The sequence below is a fragment of the Theobroma cacao genome, chromosome 6 (assembly GCF_053813885.1).
Source record: "Theobroma cacao isolate CCN51 chromosome 6, ASM5381388v1, whole genome shotgun sequence".
Lineage (NCBI taxonomy): Eukaryota > Viridiplantae > Streptophyta > Magnoliopsida > Malvales > Malvaceae > Theobroma > Theobroma cacao.
Window position 1 is genome coordinate 21313475 of NC_142644.1, and position 22430 is coordinate 21335904.

At 34.5% G+C, this 22430-nt stretch overlaps 1 protein-coding gene and 2 long non-coding RNA genes across 4 annotated transcripts in view; 1 reads left to right on the forward strand and 2 right to left on the reverse strand.

Moving 5' to 3' along the window:
• Window positions 1–828: 828 nt before the first annotated feature.
• LOC148762150 (uncharacterized) lies at window positions 829–2665 on the reverse strand. Its single transcript, XR_016027201.1, has 3 exons — window positions 2554–2665; window positions 1821–1904; window positions 829–985 (listed from the first exon to the last, which is right to left on the reverse strand). It is a non-coding gene; the product is annotated as an uncharacterized LOC148762150 (long non-coding RNA).
• A 9240-nt stretch (window positions 2666–11905) lies between these two features.
• LOC148762151 (uncharacterized) overlaps window positions 11906–22430 on the reverse strand; it is a 64331-nt gene continuing 53806 nt past the window's right edge. The window contains exons 2-3 of the long non-coding RNA XR_016027200.1: window positions 12877–12960; window positions 11906–12041 (exon numbers count right to left, since the gene is read on the reverse strand). This is a non-coding gene — a long non-coding RNA (uncharacterized LOC148762151). The remainder of the gene's footprint in view (window positions 12042–12876; window positions 12961–22430) is intronic.
• On the forward strand, window positions 17346–22330 carry LOC18595860 (RING/U-box superfamily protein). 2 transcript variants are annotated; one of them, XM_018123303.2, is made up of 5 exons: window positions 17346–17500; window positions 18303–19168; window positions 20766–20891; window positions 20978–21263; window positions 21657–22330. In XM_018123303.2, exons 2-5 carry the CDS (start codon window positions 18504–18506, stop codon window positions 21831–21833), a joined length of 1254 nt encoding a protein of 417 aa, XP_017978792.2. In that variant the 5' UTR covers window positions 17346–17500; window positions 18303–18503; the 3' UTR covers window positions 21834–22330. The 2 variants fall into 2 exon arrangements, with proteins under 2 accessions (XP_017978792.2, XP_017978793.2); XM_018123304.2 differs by having other exon boundaries at window positions 17416–17594.

The following is a 22430-nucleotide window of genomic DNA, read 5'->3' on the forward strand; positions in this document are numbered from 1 at the left end:
TTCTTAATGCTTTTAATTACTTAATCACCAATTAAATTTATCTAAAAACCTAAACAAACTTGAGAAATGGAGTTTAGTGTAAACTAAAATTGGAATTGCATATGATCTTATTTATTTGATTAAATGAATAAATTGATTTGTGTATAGGATAGGAATATACTTATATGCTGTATGTAGTCAATATTAAAGCCTTAACTTAATGAGTCTATTTTAATTTCAATTCATATAGGAATATTGTATTTTGATTAAAATAGATATTTTTATAAGAGGCTCAAGAGAGCATTATAAATAATTGATAACTCTATATTAACAATTCAATCCATTGGAATAAGTTAAAGAAGAGATGTAAGATTTAGATGAAGTGTCACGACCCGGAACCTCCCTCAGGCTCATGACAATCGTCGCGACGTCCCGATTAACACTCATTATCCAGAATGCCAACCGAAACCCCGCAAGGCTTACATATCAGTTTCTTTCCTTTCCTGTGAGCAATCGTTGTTAAATATCGAGTTTTTAGAGAATATACACTATTTTAGATCAAAAACAATCAAAATAAAATTTTCGCCACACAGGGGTATTTTGGTCATTTTTTTCTCAAAAATTTCGAAACTGGCTAAAACGTAATATACAAGTACAAAATACATAATTCATATTCAAAATGAGTTTAAAAGTCTAAAATCTTCATTTAAAACGAAATTACGATTATTTGAATATAATAAGAAAATAAAAGAAATATTAAGGGAAATATTCTATTTTCTTATAAAACAATATTTATGGAGTTATACGTGAATAATTTTTATAGTGTAAAAGCTAAATAAATTTATACATACTGAAATACAGTAAGTCAAAATATTTAATTTAATTTACAATAACAAGAGTGCCCCCGAATAAACAAAAGTAAAGAGGACTGTGAACCTACGGTTTGGAAAATGCAGATCCCACTATAGTCCTCGATGAGATCAACTATCTACAGTCTATACTGAACCTGAAATGGGTGGAAATGAGGGTGGTGAGATTATAAAATCTCAATGAGTAAACAGACATCATCATAAACATCTAGAGTTGAGTACATGGAGACAATAAAGTAAATCATCATAAACTGGACTATACAATTAGAACACATATCGTTCAAAATACGTAAAAAGGCTTATGAATCTCATAAAAATCTAGGCTTGTGTCATAAATCCGTTCTCGGGGACACCTTGGCCGAGGCATCCTACCGAGACCGCCAAGGCTATTAAAATTCACATTTCACATAAATCATGTTTTTGTTTTGAAAACATAGCCGTTCTTTGGCGTTGGCTGAGTTCCCTCTCACATGGTGGTTTAGCGTCAAGTGAACCCTAAACTTTACCCTAGGAAATACCCTACGCGCCTCTCCGTTCGAGGTAAGAATATAATGGGGTTTACCGTGCCCCTCTAAAAGGCTGGTTCATAGAAACCCCCTACTGCAGTGATTAATTAATATATAATCCACCATATAATAAAACTCAATAACATGATATGGCAATTTTGTAATTCGTAGTTTTTCAAGGTAACCAAACAATTCGCATTTCAATACAATTGCCAACTAGCCAATCATGCTCGATTTATCATAAGCCAGTTAATTTAAACAATCAAATTGCCACAATTAACAGTCTCCATGTACTCTATTTTTCAAAATCACTATTAATTTCAAAACAATTTATAATTTAATTTCATTGAAACTCATTTATTCATAAAACATGAAAATTTATCTTTTTAAATTCCTTTTTCCATAGAATTCATGAAAGCATCTAAAAACCACCCTAGATAATTAAAATGACAGTAAGTTTACTCACAATGTCTAGAATGCAGACTTTCGAAGCACTCTGTCTACTGGTCCTCGGATGCAATTTCCTTGCCTTTATCGGAAGACTCACCACCTTGACACAGTACAAAATCGAGAGCTTCACCAAGTTGGTACTAAATCAAAATTAAACAAATTTAGACTACCAATGCATGATATGGAATGCAAAAATGCACTGGTAACTATCTAAACCCGGTATTGGCTTAATTCGTCTTATCACCCGATTAAATTCCTAACGTGTCCGTTTAAACTCCAATTTAATTCTTTTCAGTTTCTATACCTCAATTGCACCCAAATTAACTTAATGTCCCTCAGTGTGGTGCAAATTATCAGTCCCAATAGCAAATTACGAAAATACCCCTAATAAGTAAAAATTCGTATTTTTGCTCCGAAAATTCCCATTATTTTTCTAGGCTCATAATTCATTATTCCTTAACCAATTCTCCTAGAACAAAATCAAACTCATCCTCACTCACTACATGGTAAATTCAGCCATTAATGGTTGGGGGAGAAAATAAATTCTTTTCTTGTTGTTTTGTTTCTAAATATGCTAAACTAACTAAAAACACTAACATAAATTAAAATCAAATAAATCCAACAACTTTCTCTCTCCTAACCCATTTTTCCAGAATTGAATTCATCATGAAAACATGTAATTTAATCATGGAAAATAAAGAGAAATGCTTGGGAATAAGAAAACTCAAGCTTAATAGAAAAAATCTCACCTTTTTCACTTAATTTCCTTGAAAATTCACACTTTTTCTTTGATTTTCTCTCTCTAGGGTTTTGTTTTTATTTTCTCTCTCTTCTTGCTGGTTTGGCCGGCCATGGGGTGGAAGATGGGCTGATTTTGTGCCTTTTAAAAAGGAAAATAATAAATTAATAAAGGCATGACACATGGCATCATGTCATTGGCCCGTTTTTAAAATTTTAAAAATTTAAACATTTTATCTCCACCACATGTTTAGTCAAGGGTCAAAGATGAAGACAAAGGAAGACCATGTGCTGGAAAAAATATCCTGGTGGTGGAAAATTACAATTTTGCCCCTGAGGTGGCAAAATTACCATTTTACCCCTATACTCCAAATTATATCAAAATTAAAATTTTTCACTTCTAAATCTCAAATCATACTTCAATAAGTCAAATTATACTCCAATAAGTCAAATGGGGCCAAAAAATTCTTTTCTAAAATTCTCATTTTGTCCCCAAGTGGCAAATGACCATTTTGCCCCTAGTTAGTGAAAATTTCGATTTGACTCCAAATTGATCCTCAAACTCCAAATTACCATTTTAAGTCATCCATGAACTGTGAAACTTTTAATCTCACCTTAAAATTCCTATTTAATTTAGTTCGAGGATTAAATAAACTGTGTTGTACCTCTAGGTACAATACCAATTTTTGTAAATTTTTCGGGACTCTCCTAGCATGCAATCATGCTATCATCACATGTAAGTCATGAATAGTATTTTATAAGGTCGGGCTTTACAGCACTACCCCCCTTAAAATAAAATTTTGACCTCAAAATTTCACTTGCCTGATTCGAATAAAAGATGTGGATATTGGTTTCTCATCTGGCTCTCGACTTCCCATGTCATCTCCTTCATTCGAGCATTCTTCCACAATACTTTCACCATTGGAATGCTCTTGTTCCTTAGCACTCGATCCTTTCGATCTAGAATACGTACAGGCTTCACCTCGAACTTCAAATCCTCATGCAACTCAATGGGAGGTGTCTCTAAAATGTGAGAGGGATCGGGAACATACTTTTTCAACATCGAGACGTGGAAGACATTATGAATCCGATCTAACTCTGGGGCTAATTCAAGTCTGTAAGCCACTGGCCCAATCTTTTCAATGATACGAAAGGGTCCAATGTATCTTGGATTGAGCTTTCCCCTCTTCGTGAATCGAATCACACCTTTCCAAGGAGAAACCTTAAGAAAAACTTTATCGTCGACTTCAAACTCCAAATCTTTCCTTCGTTTATCCGAATAATTCTTCTGCCTATCTTGAGCTATCTTTAATCGCTCTCGGATAACTTTAACCTTATCGTTTATCAAATCAATCAATTCCACATTCACCAATTTCCTCTCACCTACTTCATCCCAACAGAGCGGAGTTCGGCATGTCCTTCCATACAAAGCCTCGTATTGTGCCATCCCAATACTAGACTGAAAACTATTATTATAAGCAAACTCCACCAATGGTAAGTGTCTGTCCCAACTCCCGATAAAGTCAATGACACAAGCCCGTAACATATCCTCTAATGTCTGAATAGTTCTCTCAGATTGACCATCTGTCTGTGGATGAAAGGCAGTACTAAATCTTAATTTAGTTCCAAAAGCTTCCTGAAATTTCGGCCAAAATCGAGAAGTAAATCGAGGGTCTCGATTTGACACAATAGAAATTGGGACTCCGTGTAATCTCACAATCTCATCTATATAAAGTCTTGCCAGCCTCTCAATAGAATACGTGCTATGGATAGCCAAGAAATGGGCGGACTTAGTCAATCTATCCACAATCACCCAAATAGCATCCTTCCCACTGTGTCTGGGGTAAACCCAATACAAAGTCCATAGTCACATGTTCCCACTTCCATTCAGGAATCGGTAAAAGCTGAAGTACCTGACGGTTTTTGATGCTCCACCTTGATCTGTTGGCATGTGAGACATTTCGCTATAAACTCTGCTATGTCTCGTTTCATACCCGGCCACCAATAACTTTCTTTAATAGTCCGATACATCTTGGTGCTTCCGGGATGTAAAGCGTAGGCGGAAGAATGAGCTTCCTCCAAAATAGCTCGTCTCAACTGATCATCCTTAGGGACACAAATTCAGTCTCTAAGCATCAAAGTACCATCATCGTTGAGTCTAAACTCACTAGCTTCTCCATCTTGCAGCTTTTGAACTTCCTGTTTCAACCAATCATCAGATTTCTGTAATTCTCTGATCTGATTCAACAATGAAGGTCTCACGACGAAACTAGCAAGTAGGGTTCCATCCTCACCATTATTCAACTGGATTCCTAGAGATTTCATCTCAAGTAACATCGGAAAATAAAAACTCCGAAGTGTTGCTAACGACGATGAGGATTTACGACTTAAAGCATCCGCTACAACATTTGCTTTTCCCAGATGATAATCAATCACTAAGTCATAATCCTTAATCAACTCCAACCATCGTCTCTGTCTCAAGTTAAGCTCTTTCTGGGTGAGCAAATACTTCAAACTTTTATGATAAAAAAAATCCGACAACGCTCACCATATAAATAATGTCTCCAAATCTTTAATGCGAATACTACTGCTGCTAACTCCAAGTCATGAGTAGGGTAATTCGTCTCATGCTTCTTCAACTGTCGAGAAGCATAAGCTATTACCTTCTCGTCCTGCATCAACACACACCCTAATCCCAACTTAGATGCATCGCTATATACCACAAATTCTTTTCCACTAACAGGAAGTGTTAAAACGGGAGCAGAGGTTAACCGATTCTTTAGCTCCTGAAATAGATTCTCACAAACATCATCCCACTCAAACTTAACTCCTTTACGAGTCAGACGAGTCAGAGGAGCTGCTATCAAAGAAAATCCCTGAACAAATCTCCGATAATAATCGGCTAAACCAAGGAAACTACGAATCTCTGTAACCGTTCTTGGTTGCTCCCATTGCAAGATTGCCTCTATCTTCTTAGGATCGAAATAAATTCCAGCTCCGGACACCACATGTCCCAAGAAAACCACTTCCTTCAACCAGAATTCACATTTAGAGAACTTGGCATAGAGTTGTCTCTCGCGCAAAGTTTGCAACACAATGTGCAAATGGGCAGCATGTTCATCATCATTCTTTGAATAAACCAGGATGTCATCGATGAATACTATCACAAACTTATCCAAGTATGGATGGAACACCCTGTTCATAAGATCCATAAAAACTGTCAGGGCATTAGTCAAACCAACGGCATCACCAGAAACTCATAATGCCCATAACGCGTCCTGAAGGCAGTCTTAGGTACATCCTGCTCCTTAATCCTCAACTGATAGTACCCAGATCTCAAATCAATCTTAGAGAATACCATAGCATCTCGTAATTGATCAAAAAGATCATCTATCTGGGGTAAAGGGTATTTATTCTTGATGGTCACTCGGTTCAGCTAACGGTAATCGATACACAATCGAAGAGTGCCATCCTTCTTCTTTACAAATAGGACTGGTGCTCCCCAAGGAGAAATGCTAGGACGAATGAAACCTTTATCCACCAAATCTTGCAACTGGACTTTCAGTTCCTTCAACTCTGCTGGAGCCATTCTATATGGAGGAATAGAAATAGGTGCAGTACCTAGAAGTAAATCAATAGGGAACTCAAGCTCTCGATCAGGAGGTAGTCCCGGTAAATCATCAGAAAATACATCAGGAAACTCACTTACTATTGCGACATTCTCTAACTTAGGTTCCCCCTTTGAAGTATCGATCACGTATGCCAAATAAGCCGGATACCCTTTTTGCACTAATTTCGAAGCTTTGATGGCTGAGATTACACAAGATGGTAATGCTCGACGTTCCCCTACAAACACAATCTCTGCTCCTTCCGAATTTCGAAAAACAACTTCTTTTCGGAAACAATCCACGTTCGCCCGATGTGCAGTTAACCAGTCCATACCCAATATTAAATCAAAATCCAAGATCTCTAGAGGAATTAAGTCACCCCTAAATTCTTCCTCACCTACCCTTACCCCATAGTCTTATAACAAGTATTTCTAATCAGCTGTTCTCCTAGAGGGGTATGCACTACAATTTCTCCCTCTAATGGTGACAGGTTTCTATCAGCAATTGATGCAAATGTCGTACTCACATAAGATCTATCTGAGCCAGAATCTATCAAAACATAAGCATCTTTATCAAATGAAGACATAGTATCTGTCACTGCTCCAAGTCGGACCCGTGCCTCATCTTCTATCACAGCAAAAACTCTTGTCGCGGTACGAGTCTGTGGTCTCGAAGTGTAAAATCCGACCCTATAAATACATGTCATGACATACATGCACTGAGTAGTATGTTATTATGCTAGGAAAAGCACCTAAGAATAGACGAAACTCGGTATTGTACATAATGGCACACTCGAGTTGATTTAACCTCGAACTAGTTCAAATAGGAATTGTAGGATGAAATTTAATATTTTATAGTCCAGGAATGACAAAAAATGATTGTTCGGAGTTCGAGGGTTCATTTGGGGTAAAATTAGAAATTTTGATATTCAAGGGCAAAATCGTTATTTTACCACCTAAGATAATAATTTGATCATGGAGTGCAATTTTTGACCAAGATTAACTATTTGAAGTATAATTTAATGATAGGAAGTGAAAAAGTTTAATTCTGGTGATTTTTGGAGTGTAGGGGCAAAATCGTAATTTTGCCACCCACGGACAAATTTTGAGATTTTGAGAGAATTAAAATCAAATTTGACAAATTGGAGAATGGTAGGAGTATAAGGGATGAAAAATATGTCTATGGGCAATTTTTCAATTTTTGGGGAAAAAATATAATTTTTGACTTTTACGGGGGCAAAAGTGTAAATTTCAAAAATTACTCCACCGAGACTTTGGATAAGTCTGAGAATTTTATCTAAGCTATGGATATGTGGGACAAGTGTATGGTGAAAATTTGGAAACAAATGGATGAAATTTTAAAAATGGGCCAATGGGAAAGTGACACGTGGCATTTTTTAATGAAATAATATTATTTTAATGAAAAGTCAGCCCATTTAAACCCAAATTTTGAGTGCTGGCCGGCCATAAGGAAGAAAAAGAGAGGAAATAGAGAGGAAAGGAAGAAAAAAAGAAAAACCAAAGAGAAATAAGAAAATTCAAAGGGAAATTCACAGTTTTCGACCGTTTACGCGTCTAACGGTAAGATTTTTCGATTTTAGCTTGATTTCTACCTTTCCTATGCCTTTATTTCCATTTAGCATGCTTGAGGAGAGAGATCAAAAAGTGATATCAAGGTCTGGATGAAATTCTAAGGGAGAGAAATTGAAATTTTTAGGTTTTAATTTTTAGTTAAATTGATAGTTTTAGTTAGTTAAATGTGTTTAGAAATTAAATTGGGCAAGAAATCATTAAATTTTCACAATACCCACTCTTGGCTAGATGCTCAATGCTGTACAATGATGATGAATTGATTTATTCTAAGGGAAATGAAGAGAAAATGATGAAAAACGATTAAACGTGATAGAAAAACAAAGTAGAAAATTAACCGAGTTAATGTCCCATTTTTGGCCGAATTTTTCAAGGAAGGGAGTGAGCTGATTTTTTTGTTTTTAGAAGGTTATTGGCTGATATTTAATGGTTAGAAATATTGGAGAGAGAATGGGATGATTTAGAGCTAAAATGGAGCGCGTTAGCAATTTATCGGGCAAAGTGCCAAAAATAGGTTAATACCGCGTTTAAGCCGTTTTAGGCTATTGCATTTCATACCATGCATTAGTATAGGATTTAAGTTAATTATATAGTGATTTAGCATCAATGTGATGAATTGTGTAAATTTTTGTAATGTGTCTAGGAGGAGAGCCTTCCGGAAAAGGCAAAGATGTCGTACCCGACGAGTAGTGATCGGGGCGCTTAGAAAGCTTTTAGTTTGTACAAACGGTGAGTAAACTTATTATTATTGTAAATTATCTAGAGTTTATTTTTAAATGCCCTTTATGTATTTTATGAAATGAGAACGAGATTAAAACGAGATTTTTGATGTTTTAGGAATAAATGTGACAAATAAAAATATATTGTATTGATTATGAAATTGAGTAATTGGAGGCTGCAAATTGACTTGAAAAATATATATTTTCCTAGGAATGGCTTATGAGAAATGAGTATATGTGGCTATATTTTGTGAGTGCATTTGAAAAATTTATGTAAGTTGATTTTACTATGCAGGCTGGATAAATAAATAAAAGCCACGTTATACTGTCGAAATTTTATTAAAATTAGTGGGTTAGTCACTGCAGTGACGGGTTTCCGTGGACTGCCTATTAGAAGGGCACGGTAAACCCAGTTATATAGTTACTCCGGTTGTAGAGGCGAGGAGGGTAACTCCTGGGGTAGTATTAGAGCTCACTTCACGTCGAACCCCCACGTGAATGTGTAACTCGGCCAACGCTAAGGAACGGCTGGTTTTAAAAATAAAAATGTGTTTCACGTGTGAATATTTTAACACCTTTGGCGGACTCGGTTAGATGCCTCGGCCAAGGTATCCCCAAGGATTAGTTTTGGCTTGAGCCTTGTTTTAATAAAAGACATAAGCCTTAACAACTGTTTTGGTAAATTACAAATATTTTATGGTTTAAGAAACAAATTGAAAACATTATGAAATGGGTTGAAATTTGTTGTTTAAACTTGCCTCCATTTTACTCGCCTTTAGATATTTATGATAATGTCTGTTTACTCATTGGGATTGCAAAATCTCACCCAACTCCTTTCCACCCATTTCAGGTTCAGTATAGACTGTAGATAGCTGATCTCATCGAGGACTACCATTGGATATGCATTTTTCAAACCGTAGGTTCACAATCCTCTTTACTTTTGTTTATTCGGGGGCCCTCTTGTTATTGTAAATTAAATTAAATATTTTGGCTTACTGTATTTCAGTAGGTATAAATTTATTTAGCTTTTATGCTATAAAAATTATTCACATATAACTCTATAAATATTGTTTTATAAGAAAATAGAATATTTTCCTTAATATTTTTTTTATTTTCTTATTATATTCAAATAACCGTAATTTCGTTTTAAATGAAGATTTCAGACTTTTAAACTCATTTTGAATATGAATTATGTGTTTTGTACTTGTATATTACGTTTTAGCCAGTTTCAAAATTTTTGAGAAAAAAATGACCAAAATACCCCTGTGTGGCGAAAATTTTATTTTGATTGTTTTTGATCTAAAATAGTATATATTCTCTAAAAACTCGATATTTAACAATGATTGCTCATAGGAAAGGAAAGAAACTAATATGTAAGCCTTGTGGGGTTTCGGTTGGCATTCCGGATAATGAGTGTCAATCGGGACGTCACGGCGATTGTCATGGGCCTGAGGGAGGTTCCGGGTCGTGACACGAAGGTGGATGTGACAGGGAATTACTCTCCACACCGGACCGTATGGCTACTCCCTGTCTCGGTGGTAACCCAGAAGAATCTCTCCTCTGTATATCAGTGTGAGCTGGTGGAGATGATGCAGCTACAGTGGCTCGTCCTAACTGTGGGCAATTACTCCTAATGTGACCCGTCTGTCCACATTGGAAACATCTTTTTGGCCCTCTACATAGCCCACTATGATAATTCCCACAATTTCTACATCTGTCAGAACCTCCGAAACTCTTCCCAGAACTAGTCATAGCAGATCTACTAAACCTCGAAAGTCTCTGCTGTGATCGTGGAAATGGAGGTCGAGGAGATGTCACGGAAACAGAAGTAGTGCTCCCTGAAGTCGTTGAGTCCTTGCCTCTTTTTACTGGCTGACTAGAAGACATACCAAGATTCCTCCTTATTGCAAACTTAGTCCGAATCCTCCTATTCTCAGTCGCGAGTTTCTCAGCCCGTAAAGCCATCTGTACCACCTCCTTATGTGGCTCCCTACCAGTCACTGTCATTCGCTTTCTAATCTCATTACGGAGCCCTTCCTCGAAATAGCTGGCCTGATCTTGCTCAGATTTCACCATATCCGGCACATATAACATCAACTCGTTAAAACGAGTCTCGTACTCCTCTACAGTTAGATTTCCCTGTTTCAAACTCAGAAATTCTCTCTTCTTTTCTTTCTGATGGAAATAAGTGAAATACTGACCATCGAATTTTCTAAGAAAATCATACCATGTCTGAGGAGTAGCGGAACGGGACTTCACCGAATTCCACCAAGTACGAGCCCTCTTCTCTAATAATCTCGTAGCCACCATCAGCTTCATGTCGTCATCTAATCCCATATCAGAGAGAGTCTCTGAAACTTGATTAATCCAGTCCTTTGCCACCGTGGCATCCAACTCACCCGTGAAAGATACACAACCCAATTGCCTAGCCTCCTTCAGCTTCTTGGAAATGGATACATCCTGTACTGGTGGTGGAACTAAAGGAGTAGTCGGAGGCACTACAGGTGGAACTTGACCAGTCTGAGCTTGACCAGCCATTGCTGCAAAGAAAGCTGCCAATGCTTGTGCTGCCTCAGTAGGCATGGCGGGAATACCCGTAGGTGGCTGAGGAGATGGAGGATGTGGAGGACTATCGGCCTGCTCAGCAGCAGGTGCTGCCCGAAGGGTAGATGCAGCTGATTCCTCCTCTACTGTATTTGGCTGATGACGTTGGGAACGACCTCTTCCCCTCCCAACCGATCTAGTGAGAGGTGGGCATCCGCGTCGAGGAGGCATTGTAATCTATAAAAAATACGAGCAAGTTTAGGTAACCTTAGGCTCTATATGCAGATGCATGCATTCTATTTAACCTAACCTAACTTAACTTAATACGGGGCCACACTGATATTGTAAATTTTTAAAACAACTTTAAAACTAAAAACTTTGATCTTTAAAATCAAAAGCTCTGATACCAATCGAATTGTCACGACCCGGAACCTCCCTCAGGCCCATGACAATCGTCGCGACGTCCCGATTGACACTCATTATCCGAAATGCCAACCGGAACCCCGCAAGGCTTACATATCAGTTTCTTTCCTTTCCTGTGAGCAATCGTTGTTAAATATCAAGTTTTTAGATAATATACACTATTTTAAATCAAAAACAATCAAAATAAAATTTTCGCCACACAGGGGTATTTTGGTCATTTTTTTCTCAAAAATTTTGAAACTGGCTAAAACGTAATATACAAGTACAAAATACATAATTCATATTCAAAATGAGTTTAAAAGTCTAAAATCTTCATTTAAAACAAAATTACGATTATTTGAATATAATAAGAAAATAAAAAAAATATTAAGGGAAATATTCTATTTTCTTATAAAACAATATTTATAGAGTTATACGTGAATAATTTTTATAGTGTAAAAGCTAAATAAATTTATACATACTGAAATACAGTAAGCCAAAATATTTAATTTAATTTACAATAACAAGAGTGCCCCCGAATAAACAAAAGTAAAGAGGACTGTGAACCTACGGTTTGAAAAATGCAGATCCCACTGTAGTCCTCGATGAGATCAACTATCTACAGTCTATACTGAACCTGAAATGGGTGGAAATGAGGGTGGTGAGATTATAAAATCCCAATCAGTAAACAGACATCATCATAAACATCTAGAGTTGAGTACATGGAGACAATAAAGTAAATCATCATAAACTGCGTTATACAATTAGAACACATCTCGTTCAAAATACGTAAAAAGGCTTATGAATCTCATAAAAATCTAGGCTTGTGCCATAAATCCGTTCTCGGGGACACCTTGGCCGAGGCATCCTACCGAGACCGCCAAGGCTATTAAAATTCACATTTCACATAAATCATGTTTTTGTTTTGAAAACATAGTCGTTCCTTGACGTTAGCTGAGTTCCCCCTCACGTGGTGGTTTAGCGTGAAGTGAACCCTAAACTTTACCCCAGAAGATACCCTACGCGCCTCTCCGTTCGAGGTAAGAATATAATGGGGTTTACCGTGCCCCTCTAAAAGGCTGATCCACAGAAACCCCCTACTGCAGTGATTAATTAATATATAATCCACCATATAATAAAACTCAATAACATGATATGGCAATTTTGTAATTCGTAGTTTTTCAAGGTAACCAAACAATTCGCATTTCAATACAATTGCCAACTAGCCAATCATGCTCGATTTATCATAAGCCAGTTAATTTAAACAATCAAATTGCCACAATTAACAGTCTCCGTGTACTCTATTTTTCAAAATCACTATTAATTTCAAAACAATTTATAATTTAATTTCATTGAAACTCATTTATTCATAAAACATGAAAATTTATCTTTTTAAATTCCTTTTTCCATAGAATTCATGAAAGCATCTAAAAACCACCCTAGATAATTAAAATGACAGTAAGTTTACTCACAATGTCTAGAATGCAGACTTTCGAAACACTCTGTCTACTGGTCCTCGGATGCAATTTCCTTGCCTTTATCGGAGGACTCACCACCTTGACATAGTACAAAATCGAGAGTTTCACCAAGTTGGTACTAAATCAAAATTAAACTAATTTAGACTATCAATGCATGATATGGAATGCAAAAATGCACTGGTAACTATCTAAACCCGGTATTGGCCTAATTCGTCTTATCACCCGATTAAATTCCTAACGGGTCCGTTTAAACTCCAATTTAATTCTTTTCAGTTTCTATACCTCAATTGCACCCAAATTAACTTAATGTCCCTCAGTGTGGTGCAAATTATCAGTCCCAACAGTAAATTACGAAAATACTCCTAATGGGTAAAAATTCGTATTTTTGCTCCGAAAATTCTCATTATTTTTCTAGGCTCATAATTCATTATTCCTTAACCAATTCTCCTAGAACAAAATCAAACTCATCCTCACTCACTACATGGTAAATTCAGCCATTAATGGTTGGGGGAGAAAATAAATTCTTTTCTTATTGTTTTGTTTCTAAATATGCTAAACTAACTAAAAACACTAACATAAATTAAAATCAAATAAATCCAACAACTTTCTCTCTCCTAACCCATTTTTTCAGAATTGAATTCATCATAAAAACATGTAATTTAATCATGAAAAATAAAGAGAAATGCTTGGGAATAAGAAAACTCAAGCTTAATAGAAAAAATCTCACATTTTTCACTTAATTTTCTTGAAAATTCACACTTTTTCTTTGATTTTCTCTCTCTAGGGTTTTGTTTTTATTTTCTCTCTCTTCTTGCTGGTTTGGCCGGCCATGGGGTGGAAAATGGGCTGATTTTGTGCCTTTTAAAAAGAAAAATAATAAATTAATAAAGGCATGACACATGGCATCATGTCATTGGCCCGTTTTTAAAATTTTAAAAATTTAAACATTTTATCTCCACCACATGTTTAGTCAAGGGTCAAAGATGAAGACAAAGGAAGACCATGTACTGGAAAAAATATCCTGGTGGTGAAAAATTACAATTTTGCCCCTGAGGTGGCAAAATTACCATTTTACCCCTATACTCCAAATTATACCGAAATTAAAATTTTTCACTTCTAAACCTCAAATCATACTTCAATAAGTCAAATTATACTCCAATAAGTCAAATGGGGCCAAAAAATTCTTTTCTAAAATTCTCATTTTGTCCCCAAGTGGCAAATGACCATTTTGCCCCTAGTTAGTGAAAATTCCGATTTGACTCCAAATTGATCCTCAAACTCCAAATTACCATTTTAAGTCATCCATGAACTGTGAAACTCTTAATCTCACCTTAAAATTCCTATTTGATCTAGTTCGAGGATTAAATAAACTTTGTTGTACCTCTAGGTACAATACCGACTTTTGTAAATTTTTCGGGACTCTCCTAGCATGCAATCATGCTATCATCACATGTAAGTCATGAATAGTATTTTATAAGGTCGGGCTTTACATGAAGTATGAAGGATATTGTAATCTTAGGTTTGTTTAATTTGATTTTTATTTAATTATATTCTTGCTTTGATTTTTAATTATTGGTTAGTTAGTTTTGGTTAATTAATTTCTAGTTTAATTATATCTCTACTTTTGATTGTTTAAATAAAATTAAATTGTTTTAATTTTAGTACTTAGTGAAATTTTAGAACAATTCTTTGTGGGATCGACACTCTATTTACCTTTGTATTGTCTTTGCGATACGTATATTTGCATAGGTAAAATTTTAACTAACATTATGCAATTAAGACAATTCGTCTTGATAATGCTGATGAATTTACATCTCAAATTTTTAATGAATATTGCATAATAGTTGAAACAACTGTTGTAGACACCCTATTTGTCCGGAGTTGCTCCACTGATAAAAATAAATAAAATAAAAACTAAAAAGTAAAAATAAGAGAAATAGAAAATAAATAAAAATAATAATAATAATCTCAAACAAAAAAAGAAGAAGATAATGATAGTGATAAGAAAAGTTTTGAATGAACAACCAAACGAATCAAGGATCAGTTTAAACCGATCTTAATCCAGTAATTTTTTACATTCATTTAAAATAAAAGGAAGGAAATCCTAATCTAAGATCAACACAAAAATGGGTATAAATACTCTTTAATCAACCAGCATTAAAGGCAGAAAAAAAGAGGGGATTGGAAGAGAGATTGTGTGATTTTTTTTTTTTTTTGTGAAAGTTTAGTTTTAGGTTTTGTCTTTTGGGAAATTTGAAGATTTCCATTTAGTGCAAGAAAGGAATAGGAAGAAAAGAAAATCGAGAAAGAGGGAAAGAGAAGAAATGAAATAGTAAAAATGAGGCACAAGAGAGTGGGGAAAAAAGAAGAAGAAAGAAGACAAATTTGGTTTGAGGTTTTGACCCAATTCAAATCCAACATAAAGCTTGTTACAAGCTTGACCAGAGGCTCAATTAGTGTTTTAGGTCTTAGAAACAGATCATTTATTTATTCATATTTTTTATATTTTAATAATATTTAAAATAATGAATAAAAATTAAAGTTAAAAAAAAAGTAAATGAGAAACCCAAGCCTTTTATCAAGATTGATTTTTAGTCATAATAGTTTAAAATAAAAAAATAAATCATTTAAAATTCTATAATATACACATAAAATTGTATAATTATTTAAAAATGAATCTTTTAAATGAAAATTTTAAAGAAGGTTACAAGTAGTAATTTTCTTAAATTTTTCAAAGTAAGAATAATTATGAGACCTCGTCATAAGTATCGAGTGGTAATCTTATAATTAATTTTTGTAAAAAAAATTATTTATAAATATTACTATAGACATAAAAGATAATAATAAATAAATACTTAAAATTTTTGAAAATTAAAATTATAATATTAAATAAATATATGTAGGTTTTTTAATGATGAAATCTCAAGAAAGTTACAAGTAATAATTTTGAGAGAATTTTTAAGTGAGAAAATTTCTTAAAATTTGGCCATAAGTATTGAAAAATTTCAGAAAATTTTCAACATAAGAATTTACATAAATAATGATAAATAAATAATAAAAATAATAAAAAATTTAAAAGGAAATTAGGAAAGAAACATAAATGAATAAAAATCTTCTGATAATGAAATCTCAAGAAAGTTGTAAATAATAACTTCGAGAGAATTTGTAGGTAAGAAAATCTTCTAAAATTTTGCTAAAAGTATTAGAAAATTTTAGAAAGTTTTCAATAGAAGGATTTGCATGATAATAATAATAACAAAATAATAAAAATAATAAGAGTGAAATAAAAAAATTTATAAATAAGAAAAAAACATAAATAAGTAAAAGTTCTCCTATGATGAAATTTTGAGAAGGTTATAACTAATAACTTCAAAAAAATTTTCAGGTGAGAGATTGTTCCTGATTTCTGCCATAAGTATTGGATTATACAAGATGTGTTATTCGAATAACATTGTTTTGAAATGTGTAATAAAGAGAAGATAAAATAGTGTTTGATAAACTTAATGCAGAATTGTTTTAATATGTAACAAATTATTTTGATAATATTTTAATTTATGTTTTCAATAAATAAAAAAGCACTTAATTTTGTTAAACTAAATTATAAATTGGAAAATGAAAGTGATGAATAAAATAAAATAAAATAAAATATTTTTTATTACTTAAAAATAGATAATAAATAAAATCAAGAAAAAAATTGAACCAAATAAAAAGATGATTGGGAAAAACATATAATTTACCTATATTGAAAAACAAATTGAGAACATAGAAAAATATCATTAAGTATTTTGTTATTACACATTAACACTTTTTTTTTTCCAAAATTGGCAGAGGGATGAATTTACACTTGAAATAATCTTGATTTTGTAAGTAATAAGGAACAATTTGAGAAAACTATAATAAATTGTGTATTATCAAAAAAGAGTAGCATAACCTCTTATTTTTAAAGGGCTGTACAACTTGCCTTGCCTCAATATTCAAAGAAAATAAATTCAAACATTTTCCTTCTTTTTGCTTGTGAAACAAGAAAAAGATATCCGATGGATAAATTACAAGAATTTGGGTAAATTACAAAGCATGATTTTAAAATTTTAAGCACTTTTTTCACTATGAATTTGAATTTATAAAAAGTTACAATTTTGACTCCTATTCCAACTTTTTAAAATTAGTAAAAAATGGGTTTTTTTTCATGTAATTTAGCTTTTCTGCGGTGGTATAGCACTCGTAGTAAGAAAACACATTTCAATGAATTTACATGTGTAAATTTTACATATGATGGATGGGGCCCTCATTGCAACAAATTGGGAAATAGACTTCTGATTTTTATTTGTAGTCATCTTAAATAAGTCCAAACCGCTGGATCCAATAATACCAAAAAATTCCAACCACTTTGATCAGAACCCCCTCAATCAAACGGTCCACGATTTTTCTCACTTATTTCTAATTCTCTCTCATCTTCCATCCAAAAGAATAAATAAAAATAAAAAGAAAGAAACGCTTGCTCTCTCTCTCTCTCTCTTTCCTCTTTCTCTCTCTCTCTCTGTTTTGGCGTAAGCAAATGGAGCAGAAAAGCTGACGCTATATTTTCTCGAGAAAATGAAAGAAAGGAGAACAAAAAGAGGTGGGTTTTGAAAAGCTTAATCAGTGAATCTATTGGCACTTCTTCTTTTTATTTACTCTCATATACCATCAGATATTTAATATTCAAAACGTTGGTAAGGTTCCAATCTTTTTTCTTTTTTTTTTTCATTAGGGCTTTTCTATAATGTTAATTCACCTTGATTATGCAATTAATAATGGGTTTTTAATTTTGTTGGAGTTAATTAATGGGTTGGTTTTAGTTTTCTTTAAAAAATAGCTTCAAAATGTTTAAAAGATTGAATTTTTAATTATTCTTTAGTTGAAGCCAAGTTATTGTATTATCCTAATAGTGTTTTGGGTTATCAAAAAATATAACTGGAAATGTAATGTTTTGTTTACTTTAATCATGATCGTTTGAAAATTTCGGTTTCTCTTTGCTTGGGATTTTATTTCAGTTTGTTATGAATTTGGTGTGGAAATATCAGATCTTTTCTTCATAAAGTCTTGTCCATGCTTAATGTTACTGTAACGCCGTATTTTATTGTTTAAGGATCTAGTTTCTTTTGTTTATGTAGTGGTGATCTCACAACCTGATTTGGTGATTTGTTAATGTATTTGTAATAAATGCAGTCCTCTATTTGTTGTAATTGCTTTGTTGTCTGATTGTGCTGTTGGTTCAACATTTTGTTGAGCTGGTGCTGCTTAATTTTTCTTACCGATTATGCTGTGTAACCATGTTATAACTACATACATACACGCACATGCTCTCTCCAATATTTCCAGACACGGTTTTCTTGACATGATTTGTATAAAAATTGATTCTACGTTTGATTTCATGGCAGCTTTTGTGTAAAGAGGGAATAAAGTTGGTGGATTCAGAGATTTTGCAGTGCCAAGTGTTTTAAGGTGCTTGGCAAGCTTATTAAGTTTATAAGACAAATCTGGTAGATGTTCGGAGAGAATTGGGGCAGAAAATAGTAGATATCTGGAAAGTCTATCAGCGACCTATGCTAGCACACCTTCTATTGGGTCGCCAGACTTAGATGGACAGTTCCTCTCTGGAAGAAAGTAGTGAGCAAACTGACCGATACCCATTGCTAATGGAACGAGTGGAAAGCCATAGTGATCAAGAGCACATCATTGACATAACAAGGCATGATGATGCTTCATCAAGCTCATCTCATGATGAGCAACCTCCTGGATTGAACTTAGCACAGAGTGAAGATAGACCTTCAAGCAGCACACAAGCTCCCACTAATCAGACTTCTTCTTCAAACAGATTAAACTCTAGGAATTCATCATTCATGAGGAGAAGTGATGGGTATGGTCGACGTCGCAGGAGCCCTTTAAATTCTGGATTATGGATTTCTGTTGAGTTAGTTGTTACTGTCAGTCAGATTATAGCATCTATTGTTGTTCTGTCACTGTCAAGAAATGAAAAGCCACAAGCTCCACTGTTTGCATGGATTGTTGGTTATGCATCCGGTTGCATTGCAACGCTTCCCATTCTTTATTGGCGCTTTCGTATCCGCAACCAAGGTATTGAGCAAGATTTGTCACACTCAAGTCAAGGCTCTTCTCATGGAAATCCCAGTGAGTCTACATCCTATACAGCTATCTCAGTTACTCAAGCTTCAGATGAGGAGAACAATCGTATCACTGAATCAGCAACAAGGAACAGTCAGATTGCAGGAACCCTGAGTACAAGGTGTGTTTGCATTTGTTATTCAATCGCTACTTTATGTCTACTTTTGTATTAACTACACTCGGCTCTTATTTTTTATATTATAAAGTTTGATAAAGTAGATTGAGAAATACTTTACATTATAAAACTTTTTTTTTTTTAATTATTGGGGGAGGGGGGTTTCGATCCTTACTCTTTAGGCAAGGGGATCATGCACCAACCAATGAGCCAAATGCTCGGGTGCACTTTACATTATAAACTTGCTTGCATTTATCATCCATAATGAAGATACTAATTAATCGTACATTTTAGTTGAATAACTCTATGTAAGAGCATCAGAAAAAAAAAAAAGCTATGGCTCCTGCTATTTTTTGGTTGATTTCTTTGTGAACTCTTTGTTGGACTAAGTTGCTGTTATATAGCACAGAAAACATAGTAACACTTCTGGAAGAATTTCAAGGTTTAACTTGCAGTTAACAGAATGAATTGTTTTGGTTTTTCTCTAGTGGGAATATTCATCAATGTGTCAAACGATATATATGTCTGTTAGTTTTCCAAATAGGTTGTGAATGTCTTAAAGAAATTGTGATCATTATGTTTAGACGAAAGGACGTCAAATTTCCTTTTTATCCTTCTTCTCTATGCTTTAGCTAAGGGGGAAATGCTAAGAGCAAAACTGTTATGATGGTGGTAGCAGAAAGAAAAGATGGTGTTTATGGTGGCAGTGGTAGTGGTGTAAAATAGTGAAGATGATGATGATTCAGTTACAAAATTATGCCAATACTGCAAAGTTCAATGGTGCTACTGCTAACATCTTTGTTTTGTCATAATGCTGGTGAGTAGTGGTGCCGCAATGCAGAGACAGTTGTTGCAGTTGCTATTGCAGTGGCATTGGCAATGGAGATGGATATATATGCTGCACATCATATTAGATCTATCTGAACCTTCATTTAGTTGCAACACAATGAGCTATGCTTTTTGTTATATAAGAAAGTCAATTTTTGAATTATTTGGAAATGATTTTTTCTTTTTGTATTGGAAAGAAATTTTTGTTTAGTAATAGTGTGCAATATAGATTATAAATCCTCCAAATTGTCGTTCTTGCATAATAAACAACTGATATATATTGGATTAATGTGATCATTAAAATGTAAGCTGGGATAGGCAAAAGGAGCCTACTAATCTTGTTGACCAACACATATAAGCACGCATTTAAGATATTAGTAGTATCATATCAGCTTATTTACTATGATTTCACATAGATTTTTGGAAAATCTTATGAAATGGGAGTGAAACAGTCCCAATTGTGTGCTTCATTTGAGATTTGAGGTTTCCTTTAATATTTTCTCACAAGGAGAACATTTAAAATCTGAAACTTATTTGTTATAAAAGTGAAGCCAAAATTTTTCCCAAGTGCAACAGAATTGTACTTTGACAAAATAAGCATGCCACAGTTAAGTGGTTATGGCCATAAAAAGGCAATGTAGTTGAAAAACTATATGTACGCATACAAAATATAATATAATAAGCTGTTATCATCTTATCTCAGAAGTTTCTGTACATTCTGCATATTATCATTTAGATGGTGTCACCGAGTGAAGAATTGGTGTATAATATGCAGGCTTAATGGATTAGTAGACCATTTCAAGATGGCTCTAGATTGTTTTTTCGCAGTGTGGTTTGTCGTGGGCAATGTATGGATATTTGGAGGTCATTCATCTCCTTCTGATGCTCCTAAATTGTACAGGTACAATGGGGACTAATAAAATTTATTGCTCTATTGAGATTCACAATTTGATTACCTTTACGAACTGTTTATTGGTTTTGTTGCAGGTTATGTATAGTGTTCCTTACTTTTAGCTGTATTGGATATGCCATGCCTTTCATACTATGTGCAACAATTTGTTGCTGTTTACCCTGCATAATTTCTGTCCTTGGTTTTCGGGAGGATTTTTCACAAACTAGAGGAGCAACTGTGGAATCTATAAATGCATTGCCAATCTACAAGTTCAAATCCAGGAAAAGTGGAAATGTCAATAATCAGGACAACTCAGCTGGTGACGGTGGAATCCTAGCAGCAGGGACAGCAAAGGAACGTGCGATATCAGGAGAAGATGCAGTAAGTTTAATGATAGGAATTTGCTACCAGTTTATTGGTCTTAGATGTAAACTGCAATAACTTAAACTGCATTCAGAGTACTTGCTAGGATCAAACTGGATGGAACTGAACAAATTTAGATAGGTGTAGAAGAACAAACTTTGGAGCATCTAGCTAGTTTTGTTTCTCTTAATTTACTTGCTGAGTTTAGCTATTAGGTTGCACTACTTGACTCCTGATGAGTACTGTCCTAAAGCTGCATGACTTTGTGAGTGGACATGAATGTATCTCTTTATGTACATGGTTACTGGATACGTGAAAGAGATGTAGTATATTAACTTGGAGGTGGTTATGAGCAGTTTGATTTGCCTGTCCTTGAATCAATAAACAGCATACTAACTTGAGGTGCTGCAGGTTTGTTGTATTTGCTTGGCAAAATATGCAGACAATGATGAGCTGAGGGAGCTGCCATGCATCCATGTCTTCCATGTGGAGTGTGTAGATAAATGGTTGAAAATCAATGCATCTTGTCCCCTATGTAAAAGTGAGGTTGGTGAGAGCAGCAGTGGTTTACCATTAGCGAGAGACTAAAATTAACGGCGTAGGAAGAGAATGGACAAGGTACCAGTTGAAGGTCGTGGGACAATGTCTAAATGTTATTTGCGATCAGCCCCAGCTGGCTTTTGCTTAACGTGTGATAGTTAGCACGAGATGCAAAATCCTTGAAGAGCCTTACTGTGTTTTTTTGGACAGATTTTTGCATTTGGCCACAAGTTGTGCAAGGTGACAGTACCCCAGGCACCGGATAGAAATATGCAGTTAGTCTAGATCTACACTATCAGAGATGGTTTCTTCGGCCTACCTCTCTTGTTCTTTTTCCCACCACCACCACTGTTTATATAGCTCCTTTCTTGCCACGAAATTATTGGAATTGCTACTGTTAATGAGTACTCCATTTGCCCTTACCATATTGTAAATTTATTGGAATATTAGGTGCCTCAATTACACTGGGTTTGGCCGGCCTAAATGCAAAAGAACTACTTTCTCCGATCATCGTATATATGATGGAAACAGGAAATCTTGCTTCATTACTTGAATATGAAATCCTGATAGTACAGGTGAGAACGTTGCTGCACCATTTGAGACCAATACAGCATTGGAATCCAACCGTTGAACATGTACGTATGA

Coding starts and splice junctions, on each gene's coding strand:
- LOC18595860 (XM_018123303.2), top strand. CDS start 18,504: ATGGACAGTTCCTCTCTGGAAGAAAGTAGTGAGCAAACTGACCGATAC. Junction 19,169..20,765: donor GCAGGAACCCTGAGTACAAG/GTGTGTTTGCAT, acceptor TATAATATGCAG/GCTTAATGGATTAGTAGACC. Junction 20,892..20,977: donor GATGCTCCTAAATTGTACAG/GTACAATGGGGA, acceptor GTTTTGTTGCAG/GTTATGTATAGTGTTCCTTA.